The sequence below is a fragment of the Echinops telfairi genome, unplaced genomic scaffold (assembly GCF_000313985.2).
Source record: "Echinops telfairi isolate 266 unplaced genomic scaffold, ASM31398v2 ScPeMD7_7409;HRSCAF=8447, whole genome shotgun sequence".
NCBI lineage: Eukaryota > Metazoa > Chordata > Mammalia > Afrosoricida > Tenrecidae > Echinops > Echinops telfairi.
Genome location: NW_022111309.1, coordinates 9,430,660 through 9,442,098, shown reverse-complemented (window position 1 = coordinate 9,442,098; position 11,439 = coordinate 9,430,660). Strand labels below are relative to the sequence as shown.

At 56.5% G+C, this 11,439-nt stretch overlaps 1 protein-coding gene across 1 annotated transcript in view; it reads right to left on the bottom strand.

The window, feature by feature from the left end:
- Positions 1 to 7,595: 7,595 nt before the first annotated feature.
- The window catches only part of RGMA (repulsive guidance molecule BMP co-receptor a), a 10,706-nt gene continuing 6,862 nt past the window's right edge, over positions 7,596 to 11,439 (bottom strand). Inside the window, exon 3 of the mRNA XM_004709861.2 lies at positions 7,596 to 9,779. Coding sequence (XP_004709918.2) covers positions 9,063 to 9,779 — 717 coding nt within the window. The 3' untranslated portion in view covers positions 7,596 to 9,062. The remainder of the gene's footprint in view (positions 9,780 to 11,439) is intronic.

Genomic DNA, 11,439 nt, shown 5'->3' with positions numbered 1-11,439 from the left:
AATCAGTGGCAGTAATGACAGAGCATGCGCTGTTACGCAAAAACCGCGATAGAGTGAAGCCGCGGAAGTCGAAGCGCGAAGTGGCGAGGGTTCACTGTATACCCCTCCAAGACTTGCCTGGGCGTGGCATCGATGGGAATGGGGCACTGGGGTTTCACAGTCCGTTCTACCCTGACCGCTTTGGTCAGAGGCCCTGAACCAATTTTGTAAGCTTTTCTGTCTGCTCTGGTGTAAGATTCCCAAGGATGGTCTGAGCAATTGGTCTGCAGCCGATCCCGATGCTGGGTCAGCGTCCTTTGTCTCTATGTCCATGTGTTTCTTGGAATTCTTAGGCACCGTAATGGCCTGCTGCTGGTGGACTGGATGGTTTAATAAATTTGTCTATAGATTATGTCTGACTTTGAGGGTCTCTGCCCCACCCCTCACCCCAGAACAGGGGCTGCGGTGAGGATTATAGTATTTATCACAGAACCTGGCCCACCACAAGTGATGTGGCAACGAGTTTCAGAGAGTGTGTAGGAAAAAGGAGTTAAGAGATCGTGGAATTTCCCACCACGTTTCTGTAGTCCCCTGGATAGCCGACAGTCATGACCGCAGCTCCAGCGAAGGCAGCGCCCCCTGCTCCCGCCGCCCTGCCCCAGCCCAGGAAAAGCAGGTCCAGGTCTCTGCTGCCACACTGCTGGGGGCGCCCAGCCCACCTCCTCCTCTTGGCTCCTCCCACTCTCCCTCGTCCCCACTCCCCACTGCTCAGAATCCCGCTCTGTCAGCGCGGTGGGTTCAAATATTCATCTGATTAATGTCCTCCACGCCAGGCAGCCACCAGTTCACTATGCCCCACGTGTGGGACTTACAGAAATGCACTCTGGTCAGGTGGTGAGGTCTGGGTTTTCTCGGGAACCATTTTTTTTTCCATTTGGATGAACAACTTTTCAAAGCAAATTAAGCAAAGTGTGGATAATTTGGAAGGGAGGGCAGGAGAGAGGAGTGTAGTCCTTTAGAGGTGCATCGGTGACCAGGGATCAGGGCCATTTTGTCCCGAGGGACTGGCAGCCAGGGGGGTAAATGGCAGACAGGCAGAGGGACTGGAACAACTGTGCTACGAGAGAATCCCAGCCTCACGATGGAGAGAAAGCCCACAAACCCTCCCTATCACTCGACACGAATGCAGTTGAATTGAGTTTTCTTGGCTTTCTACTTTGACTTCGGTTTAATCAGTAAAAACAACTTGATGTTCTAATTGAAAGGAGCTAAAATCACAGTTTCTAGTCTGCCGTAGAAGGGCTCTGTGCATTCTTTGTGTTTGGGCTGCCTTGTGCTCCTCAGGACCCAGACTTGTGGGTGCAAGGGGCCATCGCTGCAGGGCTACTGCTGCTAGAGGATGGATCTGTGACTTATCTTTCCCCAGCATCCCAGGAGATAGGCTTTATTCCTTGTTTTTCACTTGAGGAGCCGAGGCCCAGAGAAATGAACTTCTTGCCCAGGGCCATACAGCTGGGAAGTAGTAGGGTTCACACGGCCCTACGAGCTTGTGCGTCATCAAATTAATGACTGCCCTGCTGTCACTATTGAATGCCCCATGTCTTTTCACCACTGCCATGTGCTTAAGCCCTGGTTCCACCCCGGTCTGTCCAAAAAAAGCCCCTCACTGGCATTAAGTCAATTCCAACTCATGGTGACCCTACAGGACAGGGGAGAAGTGTTCCCGGGGTTTCGAAGTAGTCGATGCCTGACTCAAGGTCAGGGGACTGGAAGTGTGCTCTGTGAGGGCCAGGGCTGGGCCAAGTTCCTCTGCCGTTTTCTCCTGAGTATTCGGAATCCCCACCCCTGGTGTTTCTCACAGTGACCCTCATGGCGCCGATGCACCCTGGATCTAACTTAGTCATCGCCTCTCTTTCCCTGCTGGAATGGCCGCCCTTGGGCAGGATCCCTGCTGAATCCCCAACACCATCACATCAGAATTGTTTGTGGGCTTCAGGATGTGCCACCCCACCCCGCAAATGGAGACCATTACTTGTCACACAGGGGGTGGCGGCAGCTCCAAGGAGCACGTTGGAAAGGAAAGAGGGGCTACTCTCACTGGGATGCTAGATCAACAAAATCAACGCCCCGTAGAAGACGGGTCCATTTTAGATGAATCTGGGCTCCGTAGTAAATAAAGGAAAGAATGTGCCCATTCAAGAGGGTGACGGGCTGAATCTGCCCTGCTCTGCTCGGGGAGAAGGGTCCTGGCCCTGGAGACCTTGACATTTGGCTCCCGGTGGGCCAGATCCTTCCTTCTTGCTGGGGGAGAGGCTGGGGATCCTTCCCGGGGATCCGGCTCTCCACAACTCGCCGCCGGAGCCTAGCACTTCCCAGCCACCGGATCTCCAGGAAAGGCGTTCAGTTCCGGACAAACCAGTACCGGGTGCTTGGCAGAAAGCTTGGCACACGACGAGTCCTTGTCACGATGTTGGCTGGGTCTGCCGAGGCTCCCCAGGAGTGGCACCCATCACCAGCAGCTGGGTCAGCTCTGGGATCGCTGAGATGATCTCTGCCTGGGGAAGCTGATGGCCACTCAAGACCACGGTCACCCCGCGGAGGCCCCACTGGCAACACAGGGCTTCTCCTCCTCAGTCCCTGGCTCTTGCAGTGGGACCCGTAGATTGCCGACTAGGGCTTGGTGCATTGTTGGGCCATTGACCAGAACACCCAGCTTCTTTGGTCCACGTAGGGGCTGAGTCAAGAACGCTTGAATTGTTCTAAGAGTCGGAAAAGTAACCCCTGTTAGACCAAAGGTGTCTAAGCCTTAACCTAAGAGATTGGTGCATGGAACAACATGTGGATCCTGCCTGGTGGGAGGCACAGGTTTGTGAGGTGGGGCTCCTTCAAGATGCCCCGCCTCCAACTCCCATGCACCAGCCTGGACACAAGCTGGTGGCAGAAAACGGTTTCCCTTGTGGCCATGTTCCTGTGTCAAGGAGCCAACCATCGGGGTTTCGTCAATGAGAAGGTTGCTACATCGGACAGACGGCCTCAGTCACTGTGAGGAACTGGGGGAGAAGGGAGGGTGCCAGCACCTTTGAGACTGTATGATTGGCTCAGTGCCTTCCTGGATTTATACCTTTTGTATATTCTCATATTTCCATTCTCTCGTGGCCCTCTTTCTTATCGTTTCTCCCACCCTTAGCCACCCTTGCAGTAGAAACCGCCACCTTCATTTTGCAGAGGTGGAAACTGAGGCTCCAGGGCACACTGCTAGCAAGTGGCCAATCCAGAAGCCGAACCTGGATCTTTCTAGCCCCCACTGCCTCCGCCCCCTCAAGTAGCCAAGAGCTATGGGTGCTACTCTGCCCAAGACTCCCTGCTATCGCTTTTGTTTTCTCTTCTCTTTCGTTGTAACGTTAGGCGCCCTGGTGGTGGAGCGGTTACGTGTTGGGCTGCGATCCGCATGGTCCGCAATTGGAAACCGCCCGGAGCTGCTCGGGAGAAAGTCTGGGCTTTCCACTCCTGTCGACAGTTCCAGTTTCGGAAACTCACAGGGGTCGCTGTGAGTCAGCACTGACTCGATGGCAGTGAATCTGGTTGGGAGTTTGGTTCATTTTACTGTTAGCATCATTTGCATCATCACGAATAGGACTTCAGTCCATACGAAATTTAGAAGGTGCTGTAAAGCCCACGGGGGAGGGTCCCAGAAGCCCCCGCAGGAACCCAGCCTTCTGAAGCCTTCCGTCCCACGCTTACAGCCAGCAGACACCCTGTCTTCTTCGCAACTAGCTTGGTCCACTGCAAGGAACTCATCTTTCTGTCTGAGGGGGATTTATTCCTGGGAGGTGCAAACTGTTTCCGCTCAACTACTTATCTGAAGGTTAGTTAGCAGTTTGAACCCACCCAGCAGTGCCACAGTAGAAAGGCCTGGTGCTCTCTTCCTCAGACAAGAACTCCCATGGAGTTTACAGTTTCGCTCTGTAAACACCTGCAGTCACCAGGAGCCAGAATCAACTCAATGGCAATGGGTTGGATTTCTCCTGTGAGAACAGCCCTTCTTTTGCTCTGCCAAGCTTGCATCCTTTACCTGTAAACATGAGATGCCACCGAACGGCTCAGCCGTTCTACTGCATCCCCAATCGATCTGCCCCACCTCAGGAAATGGCACCCCCATTTATTTACCCAGCACCTCCGGCTCCCTGCCCCCGGGGCTCATTTTGCCCCCTTTCAAGTTCTCTCCTTGTTCCACATGCTTAGCAAGCCCAGCTGTATCTCGTGAAACCTGCTGATGACCGTTTCTTAGGGTCTTGGCACTGCCACGCCCTTGGCTTGGACTCCTGCAATAGCACCTTCTTCCGGTTTCTCCTCTGTCGGCCGGGGTCTCCCCTCTTCCATGAACTTGTTCAATGAGTCCATTCCACCTCACAGAGACCCTGTAGAGCAGAATCGAATTGCCCCACGGGATTCCCGGGCTGTTTTCTGATTTAGAGAGCTATGGCTTTCTCCCACCGAGCCAGCCGTCGGTTCCTGTGAACCACAGCCCTCTCTCTTAGTAGCTAAGCGTTTAGCCCCCCTGCCACTGGACACGAAATAATTCCTTTAAGACTCAAGTCAGATATAACATTCCGATGTTCCACGTCTGCTAATGGCTTCCCAGGGCCACTGGAGTAAATACCAAGTCCCCCGCCCAACCTTGCTTACAAGGCCACTGTGATCGGCTTGCTTGCTCTCTGTAAGCCCCACCTCAGACTCGCTCTCCCTTGTCCCCTCCTGTTTCACTCCCATGGGCTTCCTGCTGTCCTCGGAAGTCTCTAAGCGTGACTGGGCGCTATGAATGGGTCTAGAATGCTCTCCCCAGATCTGTGCTGGACGCATTCCCTATAGAGAGCCTTCCTGGCTACACTGAAGGGGAAACCCTTGCTACCCATTCTTCCACACTGCAGGCTGTGTTTCTTGGAACCTTTCACCTGCTTTCTGTGTCACCATTGGGCATTGCAGTGCACGAATGGGCATTTATTGACTTGCTTCTGCGTCTGCTGTGAGAATGCCAGGGGCTGTGTTGGCGACGCTGCTGGCACCCACAGCACAGTGCCCACAACGTACAGCTGCTTGTTCCCTATTTCCTGAATGAACGAATGCGTGAACGAGCATGCACAGGCAGAGGGAGGGCACCGCCATTTGGGGTGGCACCTTCCCTCTCTGACAGGGCCGTCCGCTCGCTCACGGCGGGAGGTATGCACTCATAATTGCATTTTATGCACAGGAACCTGAGGCTCCAACTCACGGGAGACCACACAGCGAGCAGGGGGCCGAGCTCCTTCTAGAAGGTGCCACGTGGGCCTGCCGCCTGGGCCCAAGTGTTCTGCGCCGCTGCCCTCTGCTTCCGTTTGCTGCTAATTCTTGTCACTGCAAACTGTCCCTTCATGAGAAAGGACTCTCATCCCGTTCAATAGCCCCAGCTCTCCTACTCCCTACTTGACCCTCTGCTCTGCCAAACAAGAACTCCAAGAGTTCGCTTCACACACTGGCCGGGTGAGTGGGTGGGACAGTGTGAGGTGTGCCTGGGCGGCCCCTGGTCAGGCGCTGCACCCCGCCCCGGGGTGTGCTGGGCCTGGATGAAGTCGGGGCGGGGGTGTATGGGGTGCGTGTGTCTGCCACACACCCAGCCCACAGTACCTGATGAAGCTGCTTCTGGGGACTCATTTGGCTAAAGATGCCGTGTTCCAGATTCAAGATGAAATGCAAATTTCCATGTTCATAAGGGCAACTAGTTGGCTGGCCTTCGGCACAGAATTCCAGCTGGGTTAAGTTAGGGGTGCCGAAACACTTCCAAACCAGGGCTCTTTTTGGCAAGTGCCCACAGCACTTTCATCTGATGGCAGACTCGTTTTCCCTTCCAGTCTGCCCTGCGTTCTCCTTCGTCTGTTCTTGGGCGTCGTCCAAGTGCCAACGGCCCTGCCGCCTCACTGATGTCCATCCCTCCCCTGGCCTCTGTGAGGGACATGATTTCATCCCATGCGTTTCTGAGGACGGCCATTGTACTGGTGCTGCCGGTGTGGGCCACTGGCTCAGAGGCGTGGTCTTGTTCTGGCCCCACTCTGCATTTGCCAGCCAGGTTCTCTAACCACCTCTTAGGCACCCATGTTCTCACGGGACCCTGTGTAAGATCAAGGTGCCAGGGTGGAAGTTCTCTCCTCTAGCGTCTGGCCATCCTGTGCTGCTGGGGATTGGTGTGACGTCCACTCTGGTCTCCACCGCTTGCCAGCCTTTCAGGTCACCCCTTAGCCAGGCTCCTAGGGCTGCTGTGCCCGCTTCCCCACCGGCCCTCCCACTCCCATCATCTCGGGCTTTGGGATAATGACAATGCCTCCACTGGACACTGTGCTCGGCTGTGTTCGAAGTCCTTTACAGGAACTGACCCATCGTACTGCTAACCAACCCAATGTAGCGGGCACTTCCTATTTCAGAGAGGGAATGGAAGTTCAGAGCTACCGTTTTCCCCAAAGTAAGACACCCCCTGAAAATAAGACCTACTTACAGTGTTGCCTCTCGCTGAAATATAAGGCATCCCCCCCAAATAAGACCTCCCCCAAAATAAGGCCCCCAGAAGCTACTGGACTCTGGACCATAGCGGTGGGGGCCGCTGCGCAGCTCACTGTTGGCCGCAGTGCAGCCGGAGCAGACAGGAAGTGCGAGGTCTCTTAATAAAACAATAAACAATAAATGTGTACCGTATTCTTCTTCATGAAAAAATAAGACATTCCCCTGAAAATAAGACCTAGCGCATCTTTGGGAGCAAAAATTAATATGACACGGTCTTATTTTTGGGGAAACAGGGTAGGTGAAGGAGCAGAAGCGTGGCCTGACTTGACAGTTCTCCATCCTCATTTGATTCTGCCGTCTGTCACTTGAAGGTGAAGAGCAGGATCTTCCGGTAAAATGCATGGAGATGTACCTCTCGACCCCACCCTTGCTAGGCACTCTGGGCATGGGAACACCACACTGGGTTATCAGTTTCTTCACCTGTCAAATGGGTGTATGTTAACTCCAAAGTTTTTGAATAGTTTTAAGGAGGGAATGGGACCAGTTCTCAGCAGTGACTGTGGCCCCATGACTGCTGTGGTCCTCCCACTCACGTGGGTGCTGGTCCTGGGGTCCTGACTGTGAAGGGCGTGGGTTCAGCCCAGCGCAGACAAGGCAGAAACTGCGGGGTATCTGGGAAGCTGGCCTTCTAGGGCGGGTCATGCCACAGGGCGGGTGACCTTGACCGCTGTCCACATCTGGGCCTCATAGAACTGAGGCGAGATGATGAAATGGGTCACCCTGGATCTCCAGCCACCCCCCTAGCATCCTCCTGGGAGGGGGGGGTCTGCTGTGTCCCCCAATCATGTGACCATGGGGTTCTGCTACTAAGCTCTAGCTTGGCCAGATCAAGAAGAGGCTCCTGGGTCCACCACGCCCCAAAGATTATTGGAAAATAATCTTTTGTTAACTTGTTGCATTCTCAACAGGCTTTCCAGCTCATAGCCCGCCCACCCCAAACCCAAAGGCCGCAGGTACCACCCCCGTCACCTGTCCACCCTCCAAGAAACCCGCTCGGAAAAGAGACTCAAGACATCGCCCCAAAGATATAACAAAACAAAAAAAACCAAACTTTACTCGCATCTTAGCTGTTAATAAATAATTTACAGTATGTACATGCAGTGATGCTCCACGCGGGTTACAGACGCGGGGACACAGTGAGGGGGCTCACTTCCAAGCAGAACGCGATCAAACACAACCAAAATAAAGTGCTTTACTTTCACTTCCAACACAGGGGCCAGCTAACCAACAGCAGGAAGGGCCCGGCTGGGGCCCCTCCTCGCCTACCCCGCTGTTTTGGCAGAGAACAGGACCTCTCGGAGGGGGGTGGGGAGACGCCAGTTCAGCAGCCTCCGGGGCCAGTGTATGAGAGGTCCCTGGGAATCAGGAGAGGGGGTGCCCGGGACGAGGGTGGGCAGGTGGTCAGTGTGGGGCTGCAGGGCGTCCATGATGACGGTCTTCTGGGGGGAGCCCAGGCCCACGTTGGCCCCGGGCTCTCAGACAGCAGCAGGGCCAGACTCGCGGTGGCACATCTCTCCTGGGCTTAAGGGACGGGACTACTTTCTTTGAAGGGACGGGACCCTGCTCCCCTCCCTGGACAGGTGGTAGGCCAGGCTGTGCCCGGCAGGTGTGGAGGGAGCAGAAGGCCAGGGCAGGCCAGCTGGCCCTGTCCACCGTCTCTGCTCACACCTTGCCCAGGGGCTCTGCTGGCGGGTGGAACCTGGTCAGCGGGGTCCCTTGTCTGCTCAGAAACTTGAGACCGAGGCCCAGCTAAGCTTCCTATGCACACAGGGATTGGGGGGTGGGGAAAGGGGGAGGGCAGGTGCAGTTACAGTCCCTGGGCCAGCTCCTCTGGTCATCAGGGTGGTGTAGGGCAGGAAGTGCCAGCCCATGGCCAACAGATCCCATCAATTTCCTAATGGGGCTGAGGGGCGCCCTGGCACCCTGCCTGGGGTGAGTGCTCACTGATGCCTCTGCTCCTCAGCGCCCCGGGTGGGGCGGGGCGGGCCTGTGGGGGGGTGTGCGCATGTGCGGGGCGTGTGGCACGGGCAGCCCCCCACCCTTGCCAGCCTGTGGCAGGAGGCCCTGCCCGTTTCAGTGCATCTCAGGGGGCGGGGGCCGGACTCCGAGGGGTCCCAGTGTCTGTCTCCCTGGCAGTGGGGAAGGGTTCGGCCTGGGGGGCTCTGCTTTACACATTCACACTGCGGGGTGGGGGCGGAGGGGAGCTGCTCTCCCTCTCGCACGACTCTACTGTCACAAACATCACAGCACCAGTCACCACAACCTTGTCACGTGCACGAGGGGCAGGAGCGGAGGGAACATCCGATGCCCCCCAGCCCTTGCTGGTGGGCGGTGGGCCACGGCAGCTCTGAGGTAACTGTCCCACAAGCCCACTAGTTTCGTGGCCACCTCCTGTGGACAGTGCAGGCTGCAGGGAATGGTGGCCGACTGCACTGGCACCCCGGAGGAGAAACCAGGGCGCAGGGGCCTGCACACCCGGGACAGATGGCTCTGTCCTACCAGAACCCACGGGCCGGGCCAAGCAGGAGGAGGAGGAGGGCGCCGAGGAGGGCCCAGGGAGGCTGGAGCCGGGGGGCGGCAGCGGCCTGCCCCGGGAACTCCCGAGTCCTCTGGTAGAGGTGCAGCTTGTCTTTGTTAGAGTGCAGCATCTTGACATCCTCCAGAGCGTAGTAGGCGGCCAGCGTGAAGTTCACGTCACCCGTGGTGAGCAGGTCAAACACGCAGGCCTGGTAGTAGAGGTCCTCCACGGGCAGCTTCTCCTTGCACTTGGCCACGGCCGTCTCGTAGGGGAAGGTCTCCGGGGCTGTGGGCACGGGGCTGGAGGCCGCTGGCTTGCGGGCGCCCTGGCCCTCCATGGGGACACCATGCACGGCCTGGAACTCTATCTGCTGGTTGAGGGGGCAGCCGCGCAGGCAAAGGTAGAGGCCCTGGCTGTCCCGGTCGTCCACGGCATTGACCACCTCCTCCGGCATGCGGATGGCGAAGGTCAGGTAGCGGCCGACCTGGCGCACCACGATGGTGGTGCCGATGTACCTGGCCTGGATCTCCACGTGCTGTCCCGACACCTTCTCGGTGATCTTCAGGCTGTTCGCCCCGTGCTTGTCCCCGCCATTCTTGGAGCCGTCGGCGAAGGCAGCTGGTAGCTCGTCCATCTCGGCCTGGTACACTTTCTGGTCCACGCACTCCTGGAAGTTCTTGAAGATGATGGTGAGCTACGGGGATGGGGCAGAGGGGGAGAGGCGGTTAGTGGGCGCCATCGGCAGCAGGCCAGAAGATGCCCCCAGGGTGCTCTGCTGTGGGGAGAGCAGGCCCCGCTCAACCTCCTCCCAGGTGCTCCAGACTGAGAAGAGGCATGAGATAGACGCCCTGGACCTGCACGCCCCAAGCTGGGTCGCAGCGCTGCACTCTTCTGGACTTAAAGGAGTTCCCAGTAGAGCAAGAGGGGCCCTGTGGCATGGTCCGGTAAGCGCCGGACGGCTAACCTCACGGTTGGTAGTTCAAATCCACCAGCTGCCCTGCTGCGGGTGGGTGTAAAGATGAGGCTCTCTGCTCCCATAAAGATTTAGTCTTGGAAACCCTACATAGGATGCAATGAGTCAGTAGCGGAAACAGTTATGCGCCAGACTCCTGACGGCAAGGTTAGTGGTTCCAAGCCACCCAGGGGCACCTCGGAAGGCAGATTTGGTGATGTGCTTCTGAAAGGTGACGTGCTTCTGACGTCACCACTTTGAAAAGCCTCGAGAATACAGTTCTGCTGACACGCTGGCTTCTTTTATTTTTCATCCTATTCTTTAAAAACAATTTGTCTTTTGTACTTGATTTTTTTTTTTTAACTTAGAAAGAAAACCTCAGGTCACTACTAGAAAATGAGGGCCATTTACGCGATACACGAGGGAACCCTGGAAATAACCACAGAGCTGCTTTGAAAAACCGCTCGGCGATGTGGGAGGCTGGATCATGGCCCGATCCCCACTACCTGGGATATTTTCTTCCACGGCAAGGGGGTCCTTTCATGTGTAAGTGTGGGATCCTGAGGCAGAGCAATGTGGTCACGGAATGATGAGCCCACAAGCCACGGGGTGCCTGCACCACCCAAAGGTGGAGAGCAAAGGAAGGTTCTTGGAGCCTCCTCTGACAGGAACCAGCCCCACTGACACTGGATCTGAGGCGCGTTTGGGAGCTTCCTTCCCCAGAACTCTGCCGTCGTCCGCTACGGAGTCAGACAACGGCTCGTGACAGCCTCCCGCTGTCAGGCACCACCCTCATGCTAACTGTACAAGGGACCTTTGTGACCCAGAGCACGGTTCAGGGGCTGGTTTGCAGCAACCATCGCCAGGTATTTCTTCCTAGTTTGTCTAAGGTTAGAGGAGGCCCTCTGTTCCCGTCATGACTCACAGCCGTGCAAGTGCACAGGGCAGCTCTACTCTGTCCTACAGGGTCACTGAGTCGGAATCGCCTCAGTGGCAGTGAGTTTGGTTTTTCTGGGAGCAGCTTTGTGGCTTTACGACCTCCTGCAAGGGCAGGGCCCCACCTGGGAGAAACTAAACCAGTTCAGGTGGGGAAAGGCAGGCAGGGGGCGCCACAGAAGGGAGTGTATCTGACTGAACCCCAGAGGTGGCTGAGGGCAGAGATAGGAACTTGGGGGGGGCAGGACTAGGGAGGGGCTGCAGAAAGTTCCAGTGTGAGCATGCGCAGAGGCTAATGGGAACCTGGCTGGAACGGCTCTCCTCTGGGCTCATCACACCAGCCTAAAGCCAGGCGGCGAGTGCTGGCAGCCGGTAGAACCAGGACCTTCAGAAGGTGAGAAACCAAGACTGGTTTCAAATCCCCAAGCAGGCCCGGCGAGGGGCAACGCTGCAGTAGGACTTGGGG